This window comes from Nipponia nippon, unplaced genomic scaffold (assembly GCF_047370975.1).
Source record: "Nipponia nippon isolate SJK-2023a ecotype South Korea unplaced genomic scaffold, ASM4737097v1 scaffold_2, whole genome shotgun sequence".
Taxonomy (NCBI): Eukaryota; Metazoa; Chordata; class Aves; order Pelecaniformes; family Threskiornithidae; genus Nipponia; species Nipponia nippon.
The window spans coordinates 45,657,948-45,679,342 of NW_028262336.1; the positions used below are offsets into that span (position 1 = coordinate 45,657,948).

The 21,395-nt window shown below is 37.9% G+C and overlaps 1 protein-coding gene across 6 annotated transcripts in view; it reads right to left on the reverse strand.

The window, feature by feature from the left end:
• CNKSR2 (connector enhancer of kinase suppressor of Ras 2) overlaps nt 1–21,395 on the reverse strand; it is a 219,820-nt gene that overhangs the window by 144,542 nt on the left and 53,883 nt on the right. For all 6 annotated transcript variants that reach the window (XM_087757718.1, XM_087757720.1, XM_087757717.1 and 3 more), the window contains exon 4: nt 13,511–13,598. In XM_087757718.1, the coding sequence (XP_087613844.1) occupies nt 13,511–13,598 (88 nt within the window). The remainder of the gene's footprint in view (nt 1–13,510; nt 13,599–21,395) is intronic.

The following is a 21,395-nucleotide window of genomic DNA, read 5'->3' on the forward strand; positions in this document are numbered from 1 at the left end:
TCCCAGGAGCAAAACCTACATGTCATTTTCTTTCCTAGTGAACAGTTTATTTCCCCTTAGACTTTTTCAGTCACTCCACTGCTTTGTGCTTTATCTTTAAGCAAGTGCTGAGGATAACTGTGCCTACCCTCTTCAAACATCCCTTAGGTAGAATGATAAGCTGAATCCTTATTACTGGGGGCCTTTACCATTTACAATTATTGCTTTTTCATACCCGTTTCATTTCAACTAAAAGAGCTTAAAGCACTTGAGAACTATAAAAAGAGTCACTAACTATGCAATTAGAAACAAATTTGTATTCTTAATAGCTTACCACCCACAGCTGGAGAACATCTCTTCCTTCCATACCCAGACTACAAGCCCGTATCTTACTCCTGAAAGATCTTCTTAAATATCTGTTTAACCACAGTAGCAAAACATTGCAATTCAGGTAAGAAACAGATCATATGCAAGTTTAACATAAACTTTTTTTCTACTTTAGAAAATCAGGAACACACAAAAAATCTGCAACCAAGCTTTACTCCTACACAAGCTAAAATTTTGCAATTCACTTAGTGAAATAATACTGTGATTACCCCTGAAGTGAAATACACAGATACAGCAAGGAGGAGATATTTTACTTTTACCTGTTTATTCTCTGATCTTCACACATATATGTGACAAACTATAACTAAAGCTAGGCGACATGATCTTCAACTAACCAACCAAACCAAACCAGCTGAAACAGCATAAGGTTATCTTCTAAATGTGCATTATTTTCTAAAAGATATTTTCTAAAAGACTAATAATGCAGATTGCTAATAAAGCAGTTCTGTGTTAATTTATACTTCCTGAAGATGTAGTCAAATATTGGCCATTAGCAGTTTCAGAAAGGGAAATGGGACAGTATAATGCGCAAAGAAAGAGACGTAAAAGGAGAATATGATAGAACAACTTGATTACTAGTATCAGATTTTCATGGTCACTCTTTCCAGCTCTTCCTCATGCATCAAAAATGGCAAAAGTGTGGAGGCAGCTGAAACTAGGCTAAGATCCTAATAAAGAGGGAAACATGAGGTCCAAAACTGGAAGAAAAAGAAAAAAAATTCCGTAAGGGAGGAAGATAAAAAGAGCGAGAACAAACCACAACAATCCAGGAGAGGGTTCTTCTGCACTTTCAATCCCAGTATAGTTTTAAAACTGATTTTTAAGTCTAGCAAGACCTATGCTACACTGCAACCGAGAGGCATCACTTCTATTTCTTCCAGAACTTCTGACCTTCATAACCACAATTCTGCATTATTTGTACAAAATTTACAAGTTTTACCTGCAAAGATCCTATTGTAATGTCATAAGTAATAATTACTAGAGACACTTAAATTAAACCCACTGAATTAGACAGCACTGACTCGTGACAATGCTGCAAAATGTACACATCTCACCCCACCCTGTCCCAGGCACTGCTAGAACAATTCACACATGAGGCAACGTATATAAAATACAAATATTTGTGAATTTTATTTTTCATATGCAATGTTTATGATGCTTTATTTTTCTATTTTATTTTCTTCTCCCCTCACTATTATTGTCTTCTTTTTAAACATTTGTCTTAGTAAGTCACAGAAGTGGGGAATGAGGTCAGCTAATTACACCAGCACTTTTCTTATTCTTTAGTCCTTTTCTTTGCACCCAAGTTGATTAAATCTCAACTCAAAATGTGAAGTACTGAGATCTAGAAGACCTGCCAACTCATCCTACTGCTCATATATCTCACAGGGAAAAAATGTTCATGCAGTTCTCCAGTACGATAACTTTGCGATAATATTCAGCAGAAAACACTTCTATTTTTGCATGTATATGATCTGGTTTACAAGTCCGAGTCGGCAACCTGTCAAATTACCTACTGCAATTATCTGTCAAACTCCTCTCAGGGTACTTGCAGGCTATAATCTTGAAACATACTATCATTATTATTACTACTACTACTATTATTATTCATGGTTTTGCCACATATTCTAGGCAGCTGCTGCACTGCACTCTTCTTGGCAGTCTTAAGTTCCTATCAACTCCATGACTTAACTTCAGAATAAAGTTATGCTAGCTCAGAAAATAAAATATATACATACAAATAGTTAAGAGATACAAAAAGGAAGAACTGGAGAAACGTGTTAGTTCTTTCAGCAACAAATCAGCAACATTTCAGCATTTCTAGTAATCCTTAGATCAGAGTGCTCAGGAGAGGGCACGGACTTCTTTCACTGTATTTTCTTGTTCAGCAGAATGCCTTAGTTGCTCATGTATATTTAGTCATCCTGATTTATTTTTTCCTCCAAGGCAAGGAAATTTCCTAGGCAGAACTGATACAGAAGCAGGTTACACAATTGTCAAGAACAAAAACCAGTTCTCCTGGTTCTCAGGTACCATGTTAGCCCAAAAATGTCCTTTGTGAATTCATATGACAGAAGCATTGCTCAAAAGCAGGCTGTGTGGTGCTACACAGGTGGAGACAAGGAGCAACTTGCAAAGAACAAGAGCTTATCATGAGACCGTGCCTTCTCCAGGCAGCTTTCAAGCTGCTTCTGGTGGAGCTTCTTCACTGTTTTTTTCATTTGTTTTCATCTGCAGCCCAACTAAATTTACCTGAAGATGATTTACATGTGTGTGTGTGTGCATATATTGCACTGTTTTTACCAGTATTTTGCTGATAAAATGTAGGCAAGGTTAGGAACACAATTTTAAAAGTGGTAGTGAAATTGCCTGGGAAATGCATCTTTCATGAGCAATCCCACACACCTTCCATGTCTAGTTTTAAGAGGGCAACAGCTAGATTTTATATACTGCTTAAAAACAGATGTCTCATAGAATTGGTGTCACCATTATTTTGAAGTCACGCAAAATGTTCTAAACTATGTAACTCCAGTTCTCTATTTGTAACAAAAATAATGAATTACATGATTGCTAAAAGAGGGTTCAGACTCTCATGCATTGCCAAACCTTTGGTATAAAATCTCTCTTGAGCGATGTATCCATTGGTTGGAACTAAGCCAAGCCATCCTTTAAATCCCTTTGCTTCTCAAATTGATTAGAACTGTAACTGAATCCTTTAATACCAGTGTATGTCAAATGGATGGTCTGTTGGTCTTGCTACTTAGCAACAATAAAAAATAATTAACTTGAGAATGCTCAGATCATAACTCCCAGTCCCTTCAGTCTCAGCACTGCACCAAGAAAAAGAAGTTGTTCTGGCTTCAGGGAGCCCACTCCGAGCCTGTTCAAGTGTCGCTAGCTCTAGAGAATTTATGGCACTGGCTCTAGAACGGCTCATTTGGTTTGAATTCTGCCCAATTCAACTATGGCAAGAGAGCCAGAAGACTGAGGTTTGCTGGAGTCATCACTGAAGGTTTTCAGAAAAGTTCTCAACAGCAATATTGACAAAGTCTAAAGCTTTGCCAACACATGAGGAAGGCAAAAGTTTCACAGCTTTCATAGTACCTTCATTTATTATCACCCTTCATCGCTTTTCTCAGACCAAGACAGTGGTACGTGATTTCCAAACAGGTACAAGGGTAAGATAGGTTGAGTCAATTTAGCCTTTCACTACTTAGAAAATGCATGGAAAATATATCTAATACAGCAGATGGCAGGATTAAACAATGACAGCTTTGAAAAAATAAACTTGATCAATATAATACAGGCTATGGCAAAATGCTGTGTTCTATAGAGCAGACAATTAGAAAACTGAATGATACTAGGGAACTTTGCTCAGACTGTGATTTACAAATATGCCTGGGTAATTACTGGAATAATAAAACACAAACTGGCAGATATACAAATCTGTTCAACCCCCTTCCCTCCAACCCCTCCTCCCCAAAACAAGAAACAGGTAAATACCCCCAAAGCTACAGAAGCTGGGAAGCAGGTAACGTTCTCCTCTGGCAGCAGGCAAAGTGATTAAGAGTGTGACACAGGCAGAGGTTTCCTGAGGTGCTTTACCACACCTTTGATTTTAAGAGGACTAGCAGGACTTTGGATACAAAAGGTGTGGGCGCTGGGGACACTGACAATTACAAATGTTTGGAACAGAGAGAGAGGAAGAAGAAATACCTTTCTCCTGTTTTACTACCTAAAATGCAACAGCAAGCTCCTCTTAGGCTATGCAACAACCCAGTGCTTGCATAGGTAATCCTTGGCTGCAGTCATACAAAATGAATTTTTAAAATTACACAGCCGTTGTTAAAAACCTATACTGTATTTCTAAGTAGACTTCCCAGAATATGTGCTTTCCCTGACTTCCTTCCCACTGAGCTGCTCCAAAAGAGTCTCCCGTCATGGCTGTTCCTCCTCCTTCTGACTGCCACGGTCCCAGGGAGCTCTATCCTCAACTCTCCCCTTTTCTGCAACCTCTTCCCTATTGCTCAGCAGCCTCCTAAAATCATGCTGCTTTAATTATCGTCTCTGTGCAGATGAGTCACAGATCTCTCGTCCCTTCTGTTCACATTCGCAGTTCAGAATCTCCTTCTGGATATTTGCCACCAGCCCTAACACAGTATGCTGAAAAGCTGAAATCACGTTTCTTCCCGAACCCTCCCTGCTCCCCCCTTCTTTCCCTATCTCTGTCAACAACTCCACCACCTTATGTCCCACAAGCTCACAACCTGGGTGCCATTTTCAACTCCTCTTCGCTTCCCACACAAATCCTGTCGATTTTCTTCCCACTGCCGTTCAGAAATATTTGCTTGCTTTCCCACTTCTGCTACAATTATTCAATCCCTGCAGTTTCTTGACACTGGGTCTATGGCATCCTCACTCTATTATTATTCCCTGCGCCCCGACACTGAAGCTAGAGCTCTTCTGTATCTGCAGCAACCCACTCTGTCCTCCCCCATTGGAAACATGTGCAAGAACCGACGGAGATGGAAGAAAACAGAATGGTGAGCACACGCCATTTAAGATACTAAGGGAAGAGGAAAAAAAAAATCTCTATTGTGAAAAATATAATGCAAGCTATTAAATAAATGCTGCATAAAAGGACATTTCCTATGCAACCTACACAAATGCTTCTAAAAGTCTAGAGCCTTTCCCTGAATATTTAATGACCTGCAGTTCTGTAAGTTCATAACCCTTGTGTATAAACTAATAGCAATTACCCAGCTTACTGAGTACAAAGAATTGCCTTAATTTTATTTAAGCAATCTGCGTGGAGTGGCACCTATCACCATAGTAACAGAATACTTCATGTAAAAATTTAACGCAACTTACATAAATCACCCACAGATCAAGCAACCACTGGGAAAAATTGCTCACAGGATTAAGAGAGATGCAATACGTATACTAAGCTCTTTCCTTCTATCTTTCTGAAGTCATTTTCCATTTCCAATTATTTCTACCCTCCTTTCTGTAAAAGACATCATCTTGCTTTCCTTTGGGATCTGGTCACATATTAGTTCTTAATTTGCATATAGAGAGTAACACTTCTTCCTGCTACACTGTTTCTAAAATGAGCTGGTATACCATTAGGTCAGCAGCCATAGCAAGTATTTTAGCACCGACTAAAATCCAACTCATTCTTGCTCATAGATCCCACTAGAATCTAAGTGCTTACGTGGTCTAAATTGAATTTCAGCTCTTAGGGTGATTTCTCTATGCAGCAACATTCTCTGCAGGTAAAAATAAAATAAATTTAAAAATATTTAAAAAATAAAAATAAACATAAAAAATAAAAAAATGAGAGGTGGGAAATGAGGCAAAAATGTTCCATCCAAAGAGGAAAAGACAAAGATAAAACACCCTTTTTTCCACACCTCTAATTCAGAAAAATAAGTGTCATGCATTCAAAACTAAACCTTTTATTACTGACATGCAAAATAGAGTTTGTAGCCCAATGTGTTGTGCAGTGCTTAAGTTTTCAATGTCACTTCCAACACCATTTAGAGGTAAATAACTTCTTAATTTTTCACTTCTGCATTTCCTCTAGTCCTGTCATGAAAAAGAATTCTGGTTTATAAAACACAGTTGCAGCAAAATATTTCATGTTTCATATAGTGCCTGGGTGGTTATTCTGTCAACAGAGGAAATAAAATTAATCGAACTTGAGAAAAAGTAATGATATTTAGGTAGATGGCATTTGAGGCTCAGCTATGACTTGAATGCTTCATATTGGATCATCTGAAATTCTTGATGTATTTTTAATGGATTTAAGCAAACACACACACACGTACCTCACATTATATTCCTGAAATAAAGATTGACCCTACATTTTTTCATGCTGAAGGCTACTACTAGCTACCTAGCAACACATAGTTTCTGTAATTCATCATACTGAAGTGAAATCTTCCTTCGCTGCACCAGGTTACAGAGACTGTACTGTCTCTGGAAAGGGAAATCAGTTTCCAAAGCAAAAGAAATGCAGAGTCTCAGTCTTCACTTCTACTGATACAACCAACATAATCTTAATCCATCATCATTAATGATTAAATTTAGCATTTATAAAGAATTACACAGGATACACGGCATATCCTCTGTCTGCCTCTATTCAAATGGAAACTGTGATGCCATCCAACATGCACTGACACAGTGCCCACAGCAGTTTAAGACAAAAAGGTTTTATTTAAAGGCAACATATGAGATACTAAAACACATTTTTCCCCTCTGTCTACACTTTATCTCAATTTCCACCAACTTTCTGCTACTTTCTGCACGTGCTTCCATGAGTGCATGAATTAACCCAACAGTCCCTGACTCTTTCACCATCACCTTGACCCACTCAGGCTCCTTTTCTTGGAAAAATTTAACAGCTGCATTGGTTTACCAGCATATGCCCCATGAAAAAGACTACTCTTTTTTCTATAAATTATTCTGCTTTGTGTTTCATTTTTCGCCATGTTCAGAGGCTGTCAATCATTAATCTGGAAGAAAAACAACCAAAGAAAAAAACCAAAGAAGCCAACACCAACCAATTTTTGCTTTCTGGTCACTAAGCTTATATACTCAGCAATCTTTTTGTTTTTTGGTTTTTTTTTTTTCCTTCTTCCATCCACGAGGAAAAGAAACTACATTCTCTAAGAATGGAAAAGAAAACACAGCTAACAAATTCACAGGACTTTACGGGGTGGGTTATTATTAAAGCATGCAGTGGCTTCATAAACTACTTTGAAAATGTCACATCACAGACTACACAAGTTTAGGAAAAAAAAGCTTCTTTACAGCATATATCTCAATGACAACTAATGAGGCATTAAATTATGTCTAGTAGCGGTTCATATCCCTATAGACTGTTATTGATGTTTTAACCTTTGAGCTATTTCGTGCCTAATACCATTTCGAAAAGGACTCCAAAACTTAAATCAAAAGACAACAATGTATCTACAAATAAGCCATTTCAAGGGAAAAAAAATGTATAATAAAATAGCAGAAATAAACTACCAGAATCAGAAAAAGGCATCATTGTTAAGCACCTTAGGCACTTTTTACATTACATTAAATTACACCTGAAATTTTCCATAGAAGTGTGCTATAGAGAAATAAGCTACTCCACTATGAAAAAGAGAACATTGCTAAAGAGCATAAATTGAAACTACTTTGATATAGCTTCTTGTAAACAAAAAACTGTTTCATATTTCCAACAATCCTTTAAATTCTATTTTACCTTATACATTATACATTGACTTCTAAATGTGAAGAAAACAACTGCACAGGATAATATGTATCCTGAAACACCACTACTTCTGAGCACTGCTTTGAGCCTTATGCAACAGAAAATCTTGCATAAGAGCAGCACTCGAAGGATACAAGGTGAGTCTAAATTTCTGTCAGTGTTACTTGCAATGAGCTATAACACTTTCACATGAATACCATTTGGATTCCATGTACTATAGGCAGATATTGCCCGGGTATTGTTTTCAAGTGGAGGGCTTTTTTGTTCTGTATTTAACTTTTCACCACATCTATTTAGCTATCCACTTGTACACTTACTCCCCTACTTGTACATTTATCAGAAATGGGGCATGTTGTATAAACAGTGCACTGTGCATAAATATATTCTAAATTCCAAGAATGTGGCCTCCTCACCATGAATTATTTTTACTAAAAAAAGGGGGGACGGAAAGGATTATTACCACTGTAGGCTAACAAAGATTTTCCTGCAAGCGTTTGATAATAAAGTTGGGGTAGAAGGAATAATGTTGAAAATTTAAATTAAAAACTCTAAAATGTAATACATAACTCCTTCCATTGAACACATGTTGCTCTGAAAATCCCAACAATTCAGAGGCACAAAGCAGCTTTAATGAGGAGCCAAGCAAACATTCACACCACTAAACTATTAAAGCCAGTTTATTAGCTAAAGATACCTGAGGTAATTAGCTAGTTGGTATGACCTAAAATTCAAAATTTTAAAGCTATATTTAGGGAGTCCTTAAAGTCCTTAATAACTAGGACTTAAAAAAAAAAGTGAGGAATTGTGATAGTAAAGATAGTTATATGAGAGATACTTCGTAACAATAGTATTAAGGATATTAATTATTCTTCTCTGTTCACGTATTTGATATTGTCCTTACCAAATCAATAGAGCCATCTTATATAATTGCATTTGGATTCTGAGTCGGGGTGGGGGGGCTAAGAAAGTAAATTCCCTTTTTATCCTTTAAACTGGAAAACAAGCCTGTATTTAGTTTCTCAGTGAGACTTAATATTTGAAACATTTGTCAGGTAAGTTACAGCCATTTGATTATAAAAAATGCAGTGTCATAGAAAAATAGTACATTACTCAAGAAATAATTTGTAATCCTTCTCAATATCTTTTATCTGAAAGATAGCAATGGCTAGAAGCCCAACAAAGATTACCCCTCTAGCACGGGAAGTGAGTCAATCGGGGCATGAAGTATATGGACACTCACTTTTTTGAATCTCAAAACATCTTTAAATGGGGAATAAGCTCCAAATCACTCAGCTGAGGCAGTGCACAGGGCACTTCTGTATGTGCTCTATATTAGGGCTTTTAGCTCAAAATCCCAGGTGCCTGTATGTCCAGACAAGAGTTTTTGTGGATGGTTGTCTTGGACTTCCCTAGCTATCTTTCATCCTGGCCAACACCTCCCAACGTGCATCACTCCTATTCTCACGCCATGTCATCCGAAATCTGAGTTTACTTCCAAATGTTGCTGTGAGACAGATGAAGTCAGAAGTATGTTCTGTGACAACAGTGCAAGCCAGGTCCATGTCAGCCAAGTGACTGTTCTCCATCTCCATCCCTGTTACACAGAATTGCTTCTACTGCATAGTCTCTCTTCAAAAAGGTGTTTAGGCAGAGCAGTAATTGCAGTGAAGCTTTTATAAAGGAGTATTTACAGGCCTACAGCTACGCTTCTGTTGGAGCATCTTGCTAAGTAAATCCCACAAGACATTAAAGCTGTGAGATAAACACCAGTGGTTTTAAAACTAAATAAACACAGCAAATCATTGTGAAAGCTGATTAAGGAAAGTAAAAAACATGTGACAAGTGCTACTAATGATCACTACTAAATAGCACTAATAAGAACTATGGTGTTCAGCAGTAAAGTTTTCTTTAAATGTCTGATAACTTACAAAGTCGATATAAAATTAGACTTTTCAGATATTCCCAAGATTTCCAGGGTTTTAATTCTAAAGAAGAAAGCTTCTTTAGTGAAACCCTAATGGGTTCCTGAAGAATAAGAGCATTGAGAATGATAACAAAAGCTACGTACAGATTGTCTAAGAGAGTAATAAATTTTTTATTCCTTACAGTTATCATAGTAGCTACTGCTGCCTTTCTAAAACAAAACAAGCACACTTAAAAGGACCAGTTCCTGGCACTCCCTGAAGCTGAACCACCCCGACTAAGTAAGTCAATAGAAAGACCTTCATGAACGCCATAAAGACAAGGAGTCACTCATGTTCTTCCTTATATCCATTTGTGATTAGAACAATTCTGGCAACACAAATCTAAATTCATGAATCAACCAAAAGGGAAAAAAGCACAACCCAAAACAATCTACCCCCACGCCCCACAACCTGTACACCCATATCCCTTTAACACCTATCTTGTACAATCAAGAAAGAACAGGCCTTTTTAATTTATTGCAGTGTAAACAGGGAGTACAGAAAATGTTCAGCCTCTGATTCCTGTGGGGACGCTCTAAGTGGGCAGACAGGTGTAGGAGAGAAAGACAGAGAATGCAAGGGAATGGTAGCAAAAATCATGATAGTCTCATGGATTTGTTTGTTATTTGAAACCTTTTTTTTTACCTCCAGTATTCTGCTGCAAGGGCAGAGTTGATTCTAAAATGAAACAAGAACGCAAGCCCTGAATTAAATAAGCCATCAGAAAGGAGGATGGTATTAAGAGTGAAAACCTGCGGGAAGTGCCTATGAAACAATATGCTAAAGTCCTAAAGGGGAGAAAAAGAATCCCTAAGCCAAAATAAAACAGCTGCATAGAAGCAGATGATTAGTGCAAATGCAAAGCAGGTTACAATAATAACTTGCAGTGCTCTGAGGGAGCTGCTTCCACTGGCAAATATCCACTGCACGCTGGCCTGTTAGTTGCGTCCTGAGCAATGTGCAACACACATAGAAAATGAAATGGTTAAAACAAAGTATGTGCCATTCTACATTTTATTCCAAAGTCTGTCTCTAAGTAGATATTATAACTCCAACTTTTCTAATTATTTAAAGGTTAAAGCACAGACACTCAACAGATTTTCTCAGACTTCATACTTACAAGAGAGAGCAGTAATTCTGTCATTTTTTTCTTCATTATCAATTTAGCACTGATAATGGGGAGGGGGTAAGGGAACCCAACAACACTGAATTCTGTGACGAAACACTGACATTACAATTAGCCTCAAAACGTGCAAAATAATTCAAGCACACCAGCTTAATTTTAGTTTTTTTCCCTCCATCTTGACTAAAGAATCATTTTTGGTTAATAAATCTGAAGTTTGGCTGTAACTTAACACAAAAAACCCCAGTTTTCAATCCTGCCAGTGCTCAGTTAATGAGGTGAATACTAGAGTTCTATTTTTAAATTGTATGAATGGCTTAAAAAAAAAAAAAAGTCAAAGGTATAAGAAAATGTACACACTGTATATTTTTTTAATAAACCATTAAGGTTTATAACAATCTATTGTTAGCTACTGTTACAGGAACAATTGTAGCATCACTTTCTGTAGGTCTTTCACAAACAAAAAAAATTTCTTTTAATTAAATTATAAATTATTGTAAGTTAGTGAAGTACTATAAAGTACTTTGTATACAAAAGAAAATGGATTCTGAGATAGAAAAAACACCTGATAAGGCGATACTGAAAAATTCAATTTACAGCCTTGAGAGAGCACAATGAGGATTTTCAGTATGTTCAGTGATCATATCAAAGAAAAGCTCAGTGAAGACATTTTGAAATGCTATGTTGGAATGCATTTGTTTTAAGTAGAGATCAAACCACATGTGTTTGGGACTAGTAATGGAATTTTTCATTATCATTCTTCTTCTTCAATTTCAGAGCATGCTTGAATTTAGGCACATAAATGCTCCTTTTGACTTCATAGTATGGATTCGTGTACTGAACTGCTTCCTGATTGGGGAATCATGTCACTTTTGGTGAAGATAAAACTGCTTTTCTCCAAAGGTATTAAATAGTAACATTTGCTCTCATTCACATTGAAAAATATACATAAAGAAATATTTACCTATACCATAGTGAATTAGCAGTATCATGGATAGGGATGAATTTGTGAGAAAATGAACTGATATTGAGCTAATTCCTGGGAAATACTGCAGCAGTTGGTATTTTACCCACATTCTCCCTAATAGCGGACACATGAAAATGGATCAGGTGGCTCTTCCCCTCAATTAAAAAACTAGACAGTGATGCAGAGCTACTTCTGTGGAAAATGAGCAGTTTGGCCAAGGGGTAGGGATGCCCTCTGCGCCTCCTTTACCCAGAGTACCGACCCCTTCTCACAGCTCAACAAGGGCACAACAAGCCACAGGACAACAGATAAAAATCATGTGTCATGCAAAAAGCAGCCAAGAAAACGAAGGCATGGGCTCTTCTTCCACAGCCACCGCTGCCGGCACCTCCGTCCCAGTTTGAGGTGGGGAGCGCAGGGCAGCTGAAGGACAGGACTGGAGGGACACCCCTTGGCCCTCGGGCCTGGGAAGCAAACAGGCACCCTCACTGTGTGGCCTCTCAGGGCGGGGAACAGCCCATGCTCCATTTCCATGTCAAAAACCCCACACATAATTGAGGGAAAATGATTATTAATAATAACAATAACATAGAAAAGTGAGAAACTTTCATTTCCCAAGCTTGAACACACGGGACTAGCAATACTGCTCTTCTCCAACTCAGGTGGGAGGCAAACCCAACCAATCATCAGTGTTGCACAAATTTATGAAAGGGCCAGACAAAAATGCATTTCTTTTATAAAAGGGAGAGTATCATCATACAAAGTCATGCCACGAGGCCATAGGAGAAGTTTAGCTGTGCTCAGTTTGGAGTGATGCTTCTGAAACCAGAAAAAGTCTCCTCAGCACTCCTACCTAGCCCACTCTCTCCCTTTCTCTCCACTCCACCTTCTCAAGTGCAAACACTCCCTTGAACTTCTGCTTGGCAGCAGTGGTCCCTTCCCTCTGCTGTTGCTGAACCACCAGGAGAGGCAACCTTCTCTGGACCCTTTTCCCTCTGCATGATGGGCACTGCTGCACCACATGATCAGCTGACGGTATAAGATGGTACCAAGGCCCTTCACAGTCACCAGTAGCAGACTGGTCTCAGAAATGCATGCATCAGGGTAAATGATGATGGTCAACTGAATAGAACTACTTTAACTTCCTAGGTTATTTCTACAGAAATTGGTATCAACATCAGTGTGAACTTGCAGCAAAAGAGACTTTTCTGTTTCAGCAGAACAACAGGCAAAGATAGGCATAGACCTAAACCACACACAGAGAAGCAACAGAAGGGTGAGGAAGGTTATCTAGATCGCACGCCCAAATGAAGCCCATTAAGCAAGTGCTTCTCAGTATCTACTTCTGGATTTCTTGAAGGTAGGATGTACAAAAATGTACAAAAAATATTCTAGCCTCATGGGGACCTGTGTCATCTTAACAGGTGTCTAGATGACATGAATTGTATGAAAGAGCAGATGACTAAAGTCCAATACATACAGACCTTTTGAACCAGACGATTAATTAAAATTAAAGACAAGATATAAGAAATTAAAAATGCAACTCATCAAGTAGATTTCGTAAATTTATAGTGATGGTATTAGACTAGAGAACCCAGGATGCATCTTACTACTCAGATATGCAGAGGCATATACACAGCACAACCCGAACTAGTATTATAAAACCAGGAAGCAGAATTTTTATAAAGCATTTATTAACTACCAGCATTCCCTTGTTTTTTTTTAAGACAATGATACAGACAGAGTAATACAAAATTTTGTGAAGAAGGTAATGGCCATTTACAATTTTGAAAAAATAGATTGCTAAGCAGATGGTCTCATACCTGTTGTACTATTGTTGTTAGTTCCAGACAGAGCTGTATGACATTATTTCTTGTTACTGAGTAATCTGTGACAGCAGCAAAAGGTGATCTAAAAAAAAAGAAGAAAAAAACGTTGAATAAAACTTGCATATATCCACTTGCTTCACTGGTGTAGAATGCGCTTAATACACATTGTTTCTAGAGATATTAAATCACACGATACACAAAATGTACTACTAAAATTGTAAAATACAGGATACATATCCATGGAAAATGTTCATCTCTCCTTGGTTTTGCAGTTTTTAAGTTCCTCCTTAAGAAATTCCATTTATAAAAGCATTATTTCTCACAGCCTTCCAGTTTGCTTCTGGACTGCCTTTACTCCCCCAGAAAAAGCCCAACTTCCCTTCCGCATTTGTTTGGTAAATACCCTCATAAAGACAACCAGAGGCACCGCTTCCACCTGTGATATGAATGGTGTCCAGATGTGAATCAGATCAGAAGAGCATTTGGCTGATTCACTGGGATTCCTGGGACCTGATCTAATATCTGGTAAAAGTACTGGAGGGACTCAGAAGAAGTAAAATCTTCATCCAAAGGGGAGAATAGCATTTAGAGCCAGAGAGGCATCAACGCTCAGAAGCAGCTGCAAAGGCTAAACTGGAGGCACAACCTAACATCCCCCACACTGTGCTACAATCAGAAGGGCTTAGTGAAATGAAAAGTGAAATGAAAAGTGCTTAGTGAAATGAAAAGTGTAATCCGGCATTTAGAGAAGTCACCTACATGTATCCCACACCTTAAAACTTCATGTTAAAATGTTTAAAATACTTGCCTACCTAGACGCTTGCTTGTTTTCTAGAGGCACTGCTAAAATATATTTGGTTAGTGAGGCCAGCAATCATCTGATTTCTGTACTACAAGTTTGTGTTAAACTACTAACTCAACTTGGCCTATTTTCTATATTCAAGAAGTAGCCAAACACTAGGCAGGACTGGTATTTTCCCCAAGAGGAGTCAAGACTTTGACTTCATCAGTATTGCAAATGAGGTTTTTATGGGCATTATTAGCATTGCAAAGATGGAATTTCTCCCTAATATACCTGCTTCAAACATTTAAAACAAAAAAGGTGGCAAAGAACCACAAGGATTGTAATGTCTGAATAAACTAATAACAGATCATGCAATGTGCCAAGGTATCTAAATAATACTTTAAGTGTGGTTGCCTTTAAATTAAGCTGGATGACTAGTCCCTTCTCCAACTGCCTTCTTTCATCACATCTTAAAGCATACATACTTGTATATATCTTTAAGAGTTTTACAGCACTGCTTGGTATTATGCCTTCCCCATTTAACCCTAAAGACAAGTTTCCAGTACAAAGAAGTCTGCTGTAAGCATGTCCAAATGATAACTACAAATACAGTTCTGGTGGTTCTTAATAGGTTTCTACATTTGTTTTCCATACACAGAATTACTGAAATTTTAGTGCAGGCAGATTTGGAACTGTCTGTTAATAAACCCACGTGAGCTTCCCTATCTCCACCTGCTTCTTCTAATGTCCTCTTTCTTCTCCAGGGCTCCCAATCCAGCCCTGATGGTTCATCAGATAGAATGAACTTTGAGGTGCATCCTCAAGTCTAGCAGCTTTGATTTGATGTAATACATCATACAACAACAGATAATTTCTGCCCATATTTTCTAGGGAGAAAAGCAGTACATTTTTTTAAAAATAAAAGTACAGAAATTGGAAGCTAGGCAGAGTTTAAAAAAACATAAAAGCGACAAGAGAGTGAGAACTTAGTAGAGAGCATGTGGGTAAGTTCCAAAAGATGCCTTACAAAAGCTATTTGACACAGATGCACAATCACAATTCAAAGTCCAAGTTTTATGCAGTATATGGCAACTGTGCAGTAGGTACACGCTACAGCAGGCCTACCCACAGACACACGCACAGAGTGTTACTGAAGTTCTGGAGACATGTGAGCATATTAAAGGTTAAAAAGTAACTGAACTGCTTGGTTATGAACCATAATTGTGTTTAAAAAGGTACGTTAGCCAAGATGTACAAAAACACTGATATTTTTCCTTTCAAAATTGTAACTGTTGAGGTTCTGAAATCTACCTGAAACCTTGATTTAAAAAGGTCATGTTCATTTATGAACTCACTCTTATTGCAGATGAATGGAATCAAGCAAGCAAATGGTATTATTTTACTTTAAGTATGGATGTTAATACAATTTGATCCTCAAATTACACAACTGCAATCTATTTGACATTTCAAAGCCTCCAGCATTTCTCTAAACAAAATCGCATGGTAGGCTTTGACTTGTAATACAGCATCATCTTCCTTCATACTTTTACAATTTAGTTTGGTTTCACGGTTCATGAGGAAAATAATGACATTTTTACCATCATTGCTCTTAGTGAAGATCGTTAGAAATGCCCCATATAAATTTGTTGACATTAAGGAACAGGCAAAGGGACTGAGACATTACTCATTTTTGTTACACTGAAGTATATACAGTGAAGATGTACTGAAAACTGCATGTGAAGCAGGCAGCAAAGGTGTCAGCAGGAGGGAGAAGACTACTAAAAATCAATAACTAATATGTAATATTTTGAAAAGTACTTCACAACTTGGAAGGACAAGGAGACAGGTCCATGTTATATGGACTTTGCTCCTGCAGAAAATGTAAGGGGTCCTTGAGCTTCCTCCTCTGTAGGTCTCTGTAGCTTATAAAGCGACTCCCTAACACCAGTTTCTGCGATGCCTCTCTGGGGTACTGCTGCAAATTGGACCAGTAAAATTGAAATTCCCTTTCCTCTCCCTCCCCAGTTCAGACCATGTCCCTGGAGGCAATCTGCACAGTTTACAGCCACTACTGCATAAGCAGCTGGGGAAATGGTAAGGACAAAAGCCTCTTTAAATATTTACTACCAAAGGAAATGTATTTTGGTATTACATCCCAAGGCTCAAATTCAGCAGTGAAAGTCCAGCAAGACTTAGTATAACAACATGCCAGCAGTTTCAACTAAAATATCAACAGAAACTTCATTGTAGCATCCCTGATCGGATTTCATAAAAGACACAGTGTGAAACACCAATCTGACAAAAAAACTCTTCATTAATAACGTATCCACTGATTGTAATTTTAATACAGCACAATAGTATTGACTTGCAACAGATGAAACAATATGTACAAATGCCAATAAAGCCTACATACACTACAACTTTTCAACTGTCTGCTAAAACACTTTCCTTCTCAAGGCATCAGAAACACACCAAGTAAAAGGAATTCCTTGTTTAATTAGATCACTTCTCTCTACTTTTTAAAAATTATTTCCTTGGCTTGGCTGAGCCATTTCTATCAACTTCCAATTTCTACTCTTTTCTTTCAAAGCCACATCTTTCACAGTCCCTTGGACCTTTCAGTCTCAGGTACCTCCTATGGCTCCAGTTTCCCAACAACTTCAATTTTCAACATGTGTGCTGCCCAATTCAGTGTTCTTTAAGTTAAACAAGAACTAAAGAATTGCCTTGGACTGGGGCCATATGTTACCCAACCTCCTGCTGTGACATTGAGCTCTGTGTCCCAGTGTCTCACCTCTCTCTCAGTCATTTCCAATACCTTTTTCCACATATATTTCCCTATTCGTGGAACTTTTTTGATTCAGTTTCTCTTGTAATTCATTTGTTCCTCCCTCAAAACCTTCCTCTGCTTCTCTTCCTTTGCAATACCCACGTAAAATACTTTGTAGCTCCACAGAGCACCTACCTGACCACATGCCCTTTCCATTCATTTCCTCTTCCAGACCTCTGCTGGTTTCTCCTTTCCATTCTTTGTCTACCCCTTCTATGCCTGATATCTTAAGGAAAGGAGATTTATGCAATCACATCAATACTTCTGCACACATGTGCAGGATGTTTTTGCCCTTGTTCTCACCTTTTCTCCCGCCTTCTCCTTTTCAACATTTGAAGCCATTAGCCATTTTCAAACCACTTGCACAAATGAGTGGGTAATAAGTTTCAAGGATAATTAAGTTCATATATGTTTTGTGATCATGCATGCAGTTGGAAAAGTGGGAGCCTCTTAATATTTCCACTGTGAGAATCCATATTGTGAGCCTGCACCTTATTAGACACCACAGACTTCAGTGAGATGAAGAACTTCTAAATACCTCATTCACAGGGAAAAAAAAACCTTACAATTGGTGCTTACTTTTTTTTTTTTTTTTTAACATTAAGGTCAATCAACTTTAAGACCCTAATCGATAGGATATAAGGTTTCCCTAATACCAGGCATGACAGACCTAGTGGTTGTTTTCACGTTTTTTAAACCGGTGTTTGAGATAAATAATATAACACCTCTGAAACGTTAATTTGTTAACACATGTGTAATGCAGGCTGCAACACACATGCATGGATGTACACAATTTTATGAATTGAGACCTAATTAAAATCTTTAGCAGTATCAGCATCTTTCAGAATGAAAAAAAAATATATTATCTAACATTAATTAATTAAGCCACCCTGAAGAACTGGTAGAAGAACCAGCTACATCAATGTAGCACAGCTAATTCCCTCACAGAATTAAGAAATTATACGATTCAACAGCTATTAATACTCACAACTACTGATTGCACATGAAGGAAAATCCTTCCCAAACAATGAAAAAAAAGATGTGTGTTGTGAAGGAGATGCATACATTCAGTATTTCTACATTATCAACATTTTCGGCCTCATATGCTTTAGCCTACTCATCTGTCTTCTTCACATAACATTTAGTTAGGGGAAAACGATACATGGAAATAACTATTTCACTTTAAACAGTTGCAATTTGGACAAATACAGACTGCTGTTAGTTAAAGTATTGCCCCAAAATAAAGGTTAATCATATCTCACCACTAGTTTAGTACTGAGCTATTTTATAACGATAGACATTGTGAGCGGTTTAAAACCAATATCATACTTATTTTTTACTTATCATCCTAACAAGGGAAAACATTCTCAGAGCAGTTTAATTAAATGTAATAGTCAAAAATCTTTTAAAGAGAGAGGTAACCAAGTCAGTAATATAACTCATTCTTCAAAGGTAACACATTAAGCTCAAATAAAAATCTGAATGTACAATATTGTTGCATATGTATTTGTGCCAAAACCGTCTAAGATTCATAGTTTTAGGCTTTCATGAAAGAAACATTTTATTTGTATTTCTAATGGAACTGCTTTATGTAGAATCAGGGAGGAATGCAGTAAAATTCACACTGGATAAAGGAATTCTTTACATGACTGCTCTGTTAAACATTCACAGCTGTTCCAGTAGCACAATACCGTTAATACCATAGCACTCTTAGGCAGCACTTACTGACAGGTTTGGCATACCATTCAAACAAGCATAAAGGGAAATGCACAAAGGAAACAGAAGATTCACAGATTTAAGACTGAAAACCAATTGACAGAAAGTGCATTATTTGTGTGGTGAGTAAAGAATCGCTAAACTCTGGTTTCTTTTTGTTTGGGTTTTCATTCCTTTTCCCCCACCATCTTGTATGCAAACCAGATTTACCCTGTCAGGACAAGCAGTAACCAAGCACAGCTAACAGGATTGTATGAAGTCTCTTATAAGGAGACTCTAAACCAGTAACACTTTCTTTGCAAGTAAGAAGTTATGGGCTTGCAAACATTCAAGCATAATTTTCCCAATGAATGCTCCTCTTTACTTAAAACTACAAAATAGTCACACCACAAACATCACCAAGGCTCATTCACCGAAAACAATGAGACAAAGAAATCCAGCTGAACACGTTTTACCTACAGAGGAAGAAAATGTATGCATTGTGTATGTCACCATGGTGAAAAGAGGGAGATCCATTTTTCAGTGGGGAATGTGTTCTGCTACCACAGCACTTTCATACAAAGCAGGCTTAAAGGGTGTGCTGAAACTGAACACCTAGAATTGTTCATACATAAACAAGAGTGTTTACATCATTGTAGGCTGCACTTCTCTGTAGACAACAGAGCATCACCAAAAAAAGTTTACACAGCCCACAGTGAGGCTTGGAGGTCCTGTTCTGCTGTCCAGACTTAACCACTGAAGCATTCAAACGTCCGTAACTTTAGGAACAGATTTTAGCCTTATTTAATAGGATTTATGTACACACATAAGTGCTTTGCAGAATATTAGCACATTTAAGCCCATGCCAAAATGACTTGACCACCGGGGGTTAGAAGTCAAAGAATTACAACCCATCACTCTGTGAATGGCCCTAAGAGGAGACCTAGACTTACCAGAAAGGCCTTTTACTCTGAAATTTTACATTTTGATACTACTGCCAGCAATTTGACCCATATCTTTTATATGACCAACAATTTTTGTGGGGGGCTTTTTGTTCACCTCCTTGTTCCATTTTGTTCATGTATCATGTATCCAGACAGCAGTGGTAAATTAATCAGACCAGCACACATTTGTCAGCCTGCTAGCTTTTCTCTGGCCACAGCATTGAAAGTCTGGAATACAAAATCTATCTCCAAAAGATTTCTTTGTTCCTACTACTTTGACTTCAGTGTAATCCGCAGCAGCAGTTTAAGTTTTTTATTTCCAAAAGGGGGATAGTGCCAGGGTGAAAAACAAGGGATACAGGAGAGTTGCTGTGAAAGACATCTTGAATCACTGCCCACACAGATGGCTGAGTCAAACCGTACACTAAAAAAATCCAGTGTTCCCTGACAAATCCTAATTCGCAACCATTAAAACCTGTGACACAACAACAGACGCAAAATGTTGCAGTAGTTATCTCATGGGAAGTTGATTATATTTTCTTAAGTTCTTAATTGAAAAATAAACTACCACATTATTTAATTGTGTCTTTAATGAAGACTGAATTAAAGCCCTAAGAACAACCATCCCCTCCTCACTCCTAGTCTCTAAGACCGCATTTAAAATTTATACAGATATTGTTACTATTTGCTAAGATCCAAAACATTCTTCTTGATGCTGCACAAGACATATGGTATGAGGAGTCCTTGCTTCGGATAACACAGCCCAAGCACTACAGAGCAGGCAGGAGCAGGAAGCCCAGAAGCACAACTAAGAAATTTTTCTTGCTTAGTGCAATCAGCAGGAAATACAGATTTCCAGGGTGTTTGGTTGGCAAAGAAGACAGAAGTGTGGTGGAGGTGAATGAAGACAACATATCAAACCAAGAGCAACATGGAAGATGGCACCAGCATAAGCAAGGGATGCAAACAAGCTGTGTGCTGGCAGAGCAAGCAGACAAGATGGGAAGAGACAGAACTCGGGCAGCTGCCACCAAATGTCACCCCAGGTCAGGTACCATCAGGATCCTTCCTCTTCCACAAAGAGCATTACAGTTCTTCCCAGTTAAGACTATAATAATGAGCTCTACCTGTTCAATCTGACTGCCCATGAAAGAAAAACATACGATATGCAGTGGGACTTGAAGGGGGAAAATGGGGTGCTTAAAGGATGTATAAAAGATGCTTTTGCGCTCAAGGCCTCTGACTCATTAGGAAGCAAACTCAACACTCAACATTGTGCCAACTTCTGATGAAAATACAACCTCCTGTCTGTCTGTCAGGTGGTTTGGTAAGTTCTGGGAGAAAAATTATTGGATTAATCTGAGCACCCTTCACTCAGGACTCATCATAATTTCAATAGTACAACCAATTGGTAGTAGCAAATTAGTAGAAAAGGAATGAGATGTGAGTACAGTGTAAGAGCTGGCTGTGTCTTAACCAGAGAGAAAGTTAGTTATAAGCATTGCTCAATGCTCTAAACTTGCAGCTCAGGAGAATTTTCTGGCATCCCTATGATATCATTGTTTTTCAGTTCATATTTGCCTCTGGACAAAAACTAGAAAGTTTTCACTGGTGTCACTGAAGACG